The 10,973-nt window shown below is 42.2% G+C and overlaps 3 protein-coding genes across 4 annotated transcripts in view; 1 reads left to right on the forward strand and 2 right to left on the reverse strand.

The window, feature by feature from the left end:
• The window catches only part of LOC100182326 (2-oxoglutarate-dependent dioxygenase htyE-like), a 6,289-nt gene extending 5,596 nt beyond the window's left edge, over nucleotides 1-693 (forward strand). The window contains exon 6 of the mRNA XM_026840388.1: nucleotides 474-693. Coding sequence (XP_026696189.1) covers nucleotides 474-599 — 126 coding nt within the window. The 3' untranslated portion in view covers nucleotides 600-693. The remainder of the gene's footprint in view (nucleotides 1-473) is intronic.
• A 1,871-nt stretch (nucleotides 694-2,564) lies between these two features.
• On the reverse strand, nucleotides 2,565-4,559 carry LOC113475732. Of its 2 annotated transcripts, XM_026840390.1 has the most exons (3): nucleotides 4,095-4,559; nucleotides 3,483-3,811; nucleotides 2,565-3,324 (listed from the first exon to the last, which is right to left on the reverse strand). In XM_026840390.1, exons 1-3 carry the CDS (start codon nucleotides 4,238-4,240, stop codon nucleotides 3,305-3,307), a joined length of 495 nt encoding a protein of 164 aa, XP_026696191.1. In that variant the 5' UTR covers nucleotides 4,241-4,559; the 3' UTR covers nucleotides 2,565-3,304. The 2 variants fall into 2 exon arrangements, with proteins under 2 accessions (XP_026696191.1, XP_026696190.1); XM_026840389.1 differs by having other exon boundaries at nucleotides 2,565-3,811.
• A 4,945-nt stretch (nucleotides 4,560-9,504) lies between these two features.
• LOC113475731 lies at nucleotides 9,505-10,429 on the reverse strand. The gene is made up of 2 exons (XM_026840387.1): nucleotides 10,314-10,429; nucleotides 9,505-10,231 (listed from the first exon to the last, which is right to left on the reverse strand). Exons 1-2 carry the CDS (start codon nucleotides 10,427-10,429, stop codon nucleotides 9,505-9,507), a joined length of 843 nt encoding a protein of 280 aa, XP_026696188.1.
• Nucleotides 10,430-10,973: the final 544 nt, after the last annotated feature.

A 10,973-nucleotide genomic window follows, 5' to 3' on the forward strand; every position in this document is an offset into this window, starting at 1 on the left:
GTTGTGTGACACGGTGCCTATGATAAAGTATTTTCCTTTATGTCGTTTTTACCGACCGCCCGTCGCCGCAGGTTCGGATGACGTCATAAACGATTCGGTTGATTCGGCCGAATTGATTTGGCACAAATGTCCGAATATTCGGTTTCGGCCGAATCGTTTTTTTAACGATTCGGTACATCACTAGTTATAACACAGATTAGTGATAACTGGGTTGGAGCAATTGCTATTAAGTGTCCTTACCCAATGACACATATGCCCACAATAGTAACAGCAACGAGCCTTAAACAATTGTACTCTTTAAGTTAAACATGGCTTCAACCTACATCCCCAACGTTATTTCATCTTACCCTAACAATGTCCCATCTTACCCCTACGTTATCTCATCTTACCCCAACGTTATTTCATCTTACCCCAACCATGTCCCATCTTACCCCCACGTCATCTCATCTTACCCCAACGTCATTTCATCTTAGTCCAATAATGTCCCATCTTACCCCAACGTCATCTCATCTTACCGCAACAATGTCTCATCTTACCCCAACAATGTCCCATCTTACCCCAACAAGGTGAAAAATATCGGTTTAACGTTATATATATGAAGTTAACATGACAAAGAAATTGGCACAGCGTGTTTAACTCGGTAGGTTAACTACAAGTTGCAGAATACTGCAAATGTAAATATATTTTAATTTAGAGTCCCATCTTTCCCCACATTGTAGTTTTTTTAGTAATTTATACCTCAAGGGTTTATTCAAGTATAAGATACTGATATAATAAAAAGATAATATTTTAAAAATATATTCGAAATTTGGTCATTTGCACTTGGTGATAATTTATGAGAAGTGGCTTGTGCCAAAAACAGAGTAGTAATACCCAATTTGTAGCAAAAATAAAAACTTTATCAATAGTTATAATCAATTTTCTGTTATTACAAGTTCATATACATTTGTAGGATACAATATTTGACCATTGATGTTCGAACAATACCCATTGTCGTTCAAACAATACCAATTATTATGTAATAATATAATGTATAGGTAACATGTTAAAAATAAAAACTATAGCAGTAGAGCAAGAAAAAGAATGTTTAGACTTAATTTTCAAAGCGTACAGTATTATTTCGTGTTATTTACGTATATTCCTATTTATAAATACACTTAATAATTAAAATTAACAATGATTTCACACTGTCCCATCTTATCCCGTGTGTTTTCGAATTTGTAAAACTTCACTTGTTGTGCGGATCGCTAAATAACTCCTCGTGTGTTTTATTATATTTCATTAAATTGTTGTCAATTAATAAAGAAATCATAGCACTAATTCGTGGTATTACCCAAAAATCGTCATCTATTTTGATTTTGGAAATATTTGGCAATATGTGCTTAAGTGTCCCATATTCCCCTATTGTACCATATTATAAAGATTATTATTATTATGTATAAAGATTGAGTGATTGGTAAAGAATATGTGTAAATACGATTTGTACAACTCCCGTACCCTTGTATACTTACATTGGTTAGCCTTGCTTAAAATCGCTTGTTTTTGTGAATTTGGATAAACCGTAGTCACGCAGTAATTAGGTAATTTTAGAAGTTAATATTATTCATATGGTGTTTAATTAAAATTAATGTTTCAATTACGATAAATGATAATACGGTATAAGAGTAGTGCATTTAATACGTCCCCACTTAAATGCTAATGGTTTGATTCAGTCGTGATTTTTTGTGTGGATTTCTTATCTCACAAACACGTGCCGTCGTTCCCCACCAAACTATTAGACGGTGTTTCCGCTATGTAAAGTGCATGTGGAAAGTAATTGTTAATTAATCGCTCATCGTGCGGTTTTAAATCTGAAAATTTAGTCCAAAAATTATAAATATATATTATGATTTGATTTTAATCAAGAGAATAAAGAATAAATGCCAGAATAAAGAATTGAGATAAGTGCGGAAAAAGGTCACGAAAAGAACAAGAACCACTGTTCGAAGAAAAAGGATCTATATGACCACTAACGTGCTCAATAACTATACAACAATCGTCATTGGTTTAGGTTAAGTAATGCACAAAATAGTACCCGCAATTTGGCGTGCAGTCGCTAACAATTTTACAACGAAATATACACCACGCCTTCATGAAGGTTACTCTTGAATATGAAATAAAAACGATTTGTGGCTATGACTAGAGCTATAGAACTACCGAGTAGACCAACCAATTGTTACGTAAAACACAAATTGAACGGCAATTTGGTTACAAAATAACACAGTAGGTATAGAGAAAATGTCTGTTTTTCGGTAAATTACAGAAAAACTTGGGCCTAAAAACAAATTTAAAGGTTCAAAAATGTAAATATCAAAAAAAGTTAAAAAATAGAAATAGAAGCGGTTGATTTGTGACATTTTAGTCATTTAATGCGACTAAATTTATATAAATATTTTCCAAAAAATGTTTGATAAGGTAAATTGAAGCTGTTTTACACCTTCCCGCGAAAGAAAAACGCAAACAAAACCTCGGTGTTTATACAACTCTAGCTATGACGAAAGGAAGAAGTTCGCTGTAGCGGAAAAGAATAAAAGACGTGGCTATGACGTAAAACTGACGTAGAAAGAAATCTTCGCTGTAGCATCAATCAATGAATCTGAACGGAAGGGACTACTATTTAACAAAACAGCTACGCCACTGCGGCAGTAACATGGTTTACCAACTATAGTATGAATATTTACACCAACATAATTAAACTACACAAGAAAAATACATAAATTTTCGCGATCACAATACATAGTTTTAAGGCTCAACTTCGAGAAACATATCCCTAACTTTTTTCGTTCGTTTCATTGTTTAGTAGTATTAGTTTGTGTATGGGTCGCTCCAAAATCGAACAAGTTTGTGTCAATTTCCCCTTTAGCGTTGGCGACATCCCAAATCAATTTGTCTCCAATTGGCGACGCCTCAACGATGTGACCCATCTTCCATAAGTTTTTAGTTAAGTTTGTCCATTACCAAAACCACATCGACGACCTTTAAATTTGGTCGAGATTTTGGTCGTTGTTAGCGACTAAGTAGAAATTCTCTGCGCCATCGTGACGAAAATTCACTTGCGCGGTGTTGCAATCCTTACCACCGGGACCTGCAGTACAAGTCCGCCCGTTAAACTTTACCTGAGGCAACAATTAAAATCATTGGCTTTAAAGTTAAAATGTGATTCGGTGTCAGGGGTTCCAGTGACCCAGCATCGTTGAGTAAAGTTGTCGCTAAAGAACAAGAATTCACGATGTTCTCGACTTCGAACAACAGCGTCCGAAATGCTTCATCGTCCATTTGTTCGCTCTGTAAAAGAATTGGCTTCATGGCACTACGAATAGTACGTATTTGCCTTTCCCACGCACAACCCATATGGCTGGCATGGGGTGGATTAAATTTGTTGTCGAACCAGTCACACTTGTGTTGTAATAGGAACTTTGAGATGCTATGCCCATCTAACTTACTGAGGTATTTGTGAAGCTCATTTCTCGCTCCCACGAAATTTGTACCTTGGTCGGATCTTAGCTGTTTGATTTCTCCTCTGCGACATAGAAACCTGCGTAGAGAATTAATGAAGGAGATGGTATCTAATGAGTTTGCGCTCTCTAGATGAACCGCTCTTGACGCCATGCATGTAAACACGACCCCGTAGCATTTCAACATGGAACGTCGCTCTTTGATATAAAACGGCCCAAAGAAGTCTACTGCCGAGTACGTAAAGGGGGAACTTTCTTCTGATCGATCTAATGGCAAACCCGCCATTCTCTGCGTCTCTGGTGGCCTGCGTGTTCGTCTGCAAGTAATAGGCCTACATTGAGATATATAATAAGCAACAGCAGAGGATCCACCAATAGTCTAATAACCACTCTGTCGTATATGATTCTGCGTTCTATTCTATTTTATGTGGGTGAGGTCCCGCAGCGTGGCACGCTATGGGCCCTAGGATTTAGGCCATAATTGACCCACAACCCCAACACCCGGGGTGCTACTGCATGAACCTTCCCAGTTTAAGGAGCCTGGCACTTCCCCGGAGGTAGGCGATTAAGGCTTTAATGGTAATGGATGGGAGATCTTACCTTGACAGCTCGGTCAAGTTTAGATGCTCCCGTCTTGCGTTCGCATATGCTGGACATATGCCAACATAATAAAAGGATGTCTCATCTTCCTCGTCACAGATGGGACTCTCCCTTTTTTTAAGTTTATGCAGATGACTGGCAAACATGCCATGCCCTGTTATCACTTGAAGAATGGAACGTAACGTTTGCCTTGGCAGCTTCAGGAGTTGTTAGGAAAAACACCTGCTAATGTTTCTCTTATACTCCTTCGTCTGCCTGCAGCCGTTATGTTTTGTCCCATTCTTCTTGGTGTTGGCTAGGACCTAAAGAGCCAGATCCGATTTACAGTAGTGGGGATAAGGCAAACCTGGCTCTGGGCCATAGACCATGTAACGAATCTTTATTTAATTAGGGGAAAGGCAAACCTGCCTCTGGGCCATGTAACGAATCTTTATTTAATTAGCAACCTTATTCAAATAGAATCCAATCATCATTAAACACACAATAATATAAACTAAAATACACATTTAGCCAGCATAACATAATATGAGTAAAACTGAAACACTAAACGGTGAACTACATAACTAACTGCTGCACGAGGAGTAGAACTGAAACACTAAACAGTAAACTGCAGCACACGAGAAAAGAACCAAATACAAGGAAGAACCAAATACAAGGAATGCGTTAACACGCGCGGCACCGAAAACACGTAACGAATAATTAGGCGAGTACTGGAACAAAGGAATGCGAGAACAGAACTAGGGACCACAACAAAGAATCTAGCGTAACAGAACAGGGGAATAAAAAATACGTTTATATAAACACGTTGATCGTCACACTACCCCCTCCTCACGATTAACACATAGCCCACGATGTGCGTACAATACGAATAAACACACAACACACGGTTTACGGAGAAATAGCGGTAGAAAACAATCACAAACAAATCATACATAATCGCGTAAATGAGGTGGTCTATGACGCACACGCCCAAACATCGAAACGCCAGCGTTGGGATCGGATTCATCCCAAGTGTCTGTTTGATCACTTCCGTCTTCAGACGGCGTTGCTGAAAGTGGTACGGGAGTTGCATTGACCCAAGAACTGGGTGGATGTTCGCTCTCACAACGTCTTAAGTTGTCCACATGAACCACTTTCTTTCTCGAGGCCTCAGTTTCTTGGATTCTGTATAGATTGGGTGATAACTTATCCAAAACTAGAAAAGGCCCAGTCCAGCCTTTTCTCAATTTTTGTCGAGCTTTTGGCGGATAAAAATACCACACCCATTGTCCAGGCTCAAATGTGAACTCATTACCCCGCAGATCGTAGTAGTACCTTTTCTGACGCTCTGCTGCCCGAGCCAAATTACTTCTTACTTGTAAAAACGCGTTCGCACTTGCCCGTCGCATGTGTTCCACGTAATCGGTATGGCATCGGTAATATCGGGCATTAGGGCTGGGATACATGATATCTAATGGCAGATCGATTTCTCGACCTAACATTAATCTGTTTGGGGAATACTGGGTTGATTCGTGTTCCGATGCCCGATAAGCCATGCACACATACGGCAGGTGCACGTCCCAGTTGTTGTGGTTATTATTAACGAACATCGCCGGCATTTGCTGAAGAGTGCGGTTGAAAAGCTCGACTAATCCGGATGATTGTGGGTGGTAAGGGGAAGCTCGCGTTTTCTCAACACCCAGCAGTCGGCATGTCTCCTGAAAGACTCGAGACTCGAAATCCCGTCCTTGATCTGAGTGAATGGTCTTCGGGACACCCAGCCGGCAGAATACCTGTGTGACAAGCGTGTGTGCTGTAGTCACGGCTTGTTGATCGGGAAGAGCAAAGCACTCAGTCCATTTACTGAAATAATCGCACACGACCATTATGTACGCATTGTCGTTATCAGTGACCGGTAGCGGGCCCACAAAATCGAGTGAGATTCGTTCCATCGATGTACCAACAGGTTGGTTGTTGTAACATGCTTCGATGCCTACCATGAAGCGATTTCCGTTGAGCGCAGGGTTTACACCATTTGCACCATTGCTTTACGTCGCAAGCCCGGCAAGTAGAAACGTCTACTGATTTGTTTCGTTGTCCTTGCGGTACCAAGGTGACCACTTGTGCGGCATTCGTGAAGCTTCCTATAGATTTGTCTTCGTAGTTGTGTGGGGGCTATAAGGCAATGCTCTTCCCCACCGTCGTCGTCATCTGGATACCCATACTTTATATAACAGTCCGTTCACCACTTCGAGATCATCCCATTGCGCCGCGTACTTGGCACTATTTTCAGCACTAAGTCCCAGTGCTGGGAAGTTCGAAGGAACGAATTCACTTTGGCCTTTTAATCGGAGTAAGATGCTGAGGTCATGGTCTCGATTTTGCAGCTCTTTTAACTCCTCTATCTACCAAACATCGAGCCAATTTGAATCAAACGACCCTCTTACCCGCTGCGACGCACGCAGTCTTCTACCGGACACACTTTTAAAATAGGCACAATCTGTGCAATCAGTCTGGTTGCAACGTTATCGAGATAGACCGTCTGCATTTGCATGTTTTGCCCCGCGACGATGCTCAACTTCAAACGTGTATGTGTCTAGAACGGAAACCCATCGGGCCAACATTCCTTCTGGTTCTTTAATTGACATCAACCACTTTAACCATGCACCTTGGATTGGGTACGCTAACACAGGAGTCGTCATCAGCTTGTTTTTTAATTTTTGAAATGCGACCTGGCACTCGGGCGACCATCGAAACTCTCGGCTTTTCTTCGTCAAATCATACAACGGCGCCGCGATGCACGCAAAGTCTTTTACAAAACGTCGGTAGTATGACGCAAACCCAATGAATTGTCTAACTTCTCGTACGGTGGTTGGTCGACACCAGTGCCTTATCGCTTCCGTCTTTCGTTCTTCTCCATGTATTCCCTCCGCAGAGACCACATGTCCAAGAAAATTAGCTTTCTGTTGGAGAAGCTTACATTTGTTAGGCTTCAATTTTAATCCCGCTTTTCGAATTCTTTTAAATAGTACTCGTACATTTTTAGATGCCATGTTAAAATTTCGTGCAAAAGTAATTACATCATCCACGTATACCAGACATGTTTTAAAAAGAAGTCCCGTGAGTATCTGTTCCATGAGACGTTCAAACGTAGCGGGTGCGTTCGTCAGTCCGAACGGCATGACTTTAAATTAAAAGAGCCCCTTTCCTGCGACGGTCTTTTCTTTGTCCGGGCTGTCCATCTCCACTGGCAAAGTCCAATGTCGAAAAATACGTCGATCATCCCAAGGCGTCTAACATTTCTTCTATACGAGGAAGAGGGTATGCATCGTTAATCGTTACTCGGTTAAGAGCCCGAAAGTCTACACAGAAACGCTGCGAGCCGTCTTTTTTTATCGGCGAGGCCCATGGACTAGAGCTTGGTTCAATGATGCCATCTCTGAGCATATCCTTGATTGCGTCTTCCGCAAGCTTTCTTTTCTCCCGTGGTAGTCGCCGAAGTGGTTGTCGAATGGGCCGGGCTGTTCCGGTGTCGATATTATGTTTCACCCTGCCTGTTCTACCGGTCGCTCCCAATGGTGTTGCAAAAATATCTTGATATTCCAATACCAACTCGTGAATGACGCGACGTTCCTTGTCTGTAACCTTTGGTAAAGATTGCAACATCTCCTGCAACGAGTCTGGCATTTCGGAGTTTTGAAACCACCTTGTTAGCGATACCGTCACATTACTAATCATAATAGACCATTTGCCAAAATCCAAGCGGCATTCATATTTATTCAAAAAATCAGACCCCAGGACACAGATTGGCTCCTTAAAGTCCACGACGTATCCGGTATGTTTAATCCGTAAACTAGAAATGAAGAGTTCAAGAGTAATTTTGCCAAAACATTCTAGTTTTTCCCCGTTTGCCTTGACCACTCTGTTCGGACAGGTACCAATAATGGGGATGTCAGCTTTAACCTTCTTAAAAAATTAATATATCCACTACTGTGACTTGTGCCCCCGAATCAATAATAATGGAGTATTCTTTAATGAACAAGGCAGTGCCCAGTGACAGTTTTTAAAATTTACCGACCTAGCAACCAGAGAAGGACTGATGAGTTGGTCGTTTCACGATCAGTTCTTAGTAATTTGACGTTCCGTTTCTGGCGCCGCTGCGGTTCCCATGCCAACCTCTATCAGTCTGGCATTCCTGTTGACTATGACCTCGTCGTCCGCATGTACCGCAAACAACATTACTACTTCGTAGGTTCTTTAGCTCACTACATACTTGTTTCATAGTAGAAATCATCTCTTGGTCTTTTCTTTCACACGAATTGGAGGGGGCTGTTACTTTTCTCGATTTCGTACAGGCTTCCAGCGTTAATGCGATAGGGTTGTGCATTGCTATATGTTCCCCAGCAGTCGAATCGGAAATTTCTGTGGTGAACTGGTGAATCAATAAGCCTTCGGCATTTTCACGAGGCAAGTCTGGGTGCGCCTGAGTTGCCAGCTCCCGAAGTCTGTGCGCATTTTCCACATATCCTTCCGCGGAGTTTAGAGTGACTTTGTGAAATAAAGCCTTCGCTAAGTTGCTGCCTCCTACACTGTATAGTTGGTTTAAACTCTCTATCAAACGGCAAAAATTGTATTTTTGTGAGTCTGGTAAAGAGCGCTGTGCACGTAATGCATCCCCCACTATCGCTGTGGAAAGTCGAAGGCCTTTGTAGCTCTCGGTCCACTGGTTGGCTCTTGCTACATTATCAAAATGCTGCAGGAAGTCCTTCCAGGATTTCTTTTCGTTGAAATGTTGCAACAGTCCTATTGCCGTTTCTTTGTGGCGTCGAGGGTAGGCCAAACCCTTAACTTCTTCGAACTCTGACTTCATGGCCGTTAGTTCTGCTTCCAGTTGTGCCGTTCGAGCAGTGAGCCCCGTAACCTGGTTAAGTAGATTCTTATGTTCTCTTGCCGTCTCGCGTCTATGCTCAGTAAGCAGGCCAACAAGGTCGCTCTGCTTGTTGTCGATAGCCATATCTTGCGTATACAGTAGATCACGTCGTGGTCACCAATTTGTAACGAATCTTTATTTAATTAGCAACCTTATTCAAATAGAATGCAATCATCATTAAACACACAATAATATATAAACTAAAATACACATTTAGCCAGCATAATATAATAGGAGTAAAACTAAAACACTAAACGGTGAACTACATAACTAACTGCTGCACGAGTAGAACTGAAACACTAAACAGTAAACTCAGCACCCGAGAAAAGAACCAAATACAAGGAATGCGTTAACACGCGCGGCACCGAAAACACGTAACGAATAATTAGGCGAGTACTGGAACAAAGGAATGCGAGAACAGAACTAGGAGGGACCACAACAAAGAATCTAGCGTAACAGAACAGGGGAATAAAGAATATGGTTATATAAACACGTTGATCGTCACAATATCTTACTGGAACCATCACGAGCTAACTTGTCAGCAAGCTCGTTCCCCAAATGGTCTGAATGACCAGGTATCCAGTGTAGTCGTACGTGATTTCCATCTGAATGACCAGGTATCCAGTGTAGTCGTACGTGATTTCCACTTGCCAGTTGTTGTAAGGCATAATACCATGTATCACGTACGAGTAGGCTGTTGATTCTAGCCTGGCTGTCGCTATAAATGTCGACAGATTTACTATCAGTACCATCATACAGCAATTCCTTGGCAACCATGTTAATTGCTAGGATCTCCGTTTGGAAAACTGAAGCGTATGATCCGAGGCTTACTGAAACTTGTTTAGTCTCGGTGCATCTCGTGATCAGGTAACCAGATCCCGTTCTATCAACCGTCTTGGATCCATCTGTGTAACAGATTATTCCGTCAGACTGGTGAGGAGGGTCCGGTGGCTTAAAACTGCTGCGATCTTCAATTACGAGTCGTAAACTGTGATCGAAGTGCAGTGAGGGGATACATCTGTCGCACGGAAGTGAAAGGGTTTGGATCTCCTTTGATATCCGGTTACAGATGTATGTGTGCCGTTTATTGCGTGAAGTGTAGTAATCTCCACCTTCCCATTGCCCCAGTGTCTTCAGGCGATGGGATCTGTAGACCGCGTTGCCTTGTAGATGAAGATGCAAGGGAGGAAGGTTGAGAAGTGCCTCTAACGCTCTTGTAGGAGTTGTCCTGAAACAAGAAGTAATTGTGAGGCATGCCAGTCGCTGGCACTATCTGAGTCCTGCAGGGCTGAATGTTGCTCTCGACCCACACCATGCAGGCATAAGAGAGCATTGGTCGTACAACTTGGCAGTAAAGCCACATCATGGACTTAGGATTCAGGCCCCAGCGTGTGCTCACCGCACAACGGCATTGCGCTAGGGACATAGTCGCAGTCTTGATGCGGTTGATACAGTGGGGTTTCCATGTTAGTGCTGAATCCAGAGTGATGCCAAGGTATTTTTGACCTTACTGGACAGCTTAAGTAGTTCATTGTTTAGCGTTGGTGGCTTTATAGACCATTGCACCGCTTGGTGAACATGACAACCACCATTTTTGCTGGGGCAAAAGTCAGGTAGTTGGTTTTCGCCCATTTCTCGAGACAGTCAGGTAGTTGGTTTTCGCCCATTTCTCGAGACGTTGAAGTGCCGATTGGGCGATGTCACCTACAACACTAGCTACCAGTCCTGTGATAGTTATGCAGAGATCATCCGCATAGCCTGTACTTTCGCAGCATCTTATGAGGTGAATTGAAGTAAGAGGGTGTCAACAACTAGGTTCCACAGGATTGGTGGGCATCCTTTTGTTACACGCTTGACTTCCGTGTGACCATGGATCTCCGCAGTTGCCACGCGGTTGCGGAGCATGTTGGATATCCATCGTATGACTTTCCCATGCACATGACGAGACCGTAGAGGTTCTTCAATCATAG

This window comes from Ciona intestinalis, unplaced genomic scaffold, assembly GCF_000224145.3.
Source record: "Ciona intestinalis unplaced genomic scaffold, KH HT001239.1, whole genome shotgun sequence".
Classification (NCBI taxonomy): Eukaryota; Metazoa; Chordata; class Ascidiacea; order Phlebobranchia; family Cionidae; genus Ciona; species Ciona intestinalis.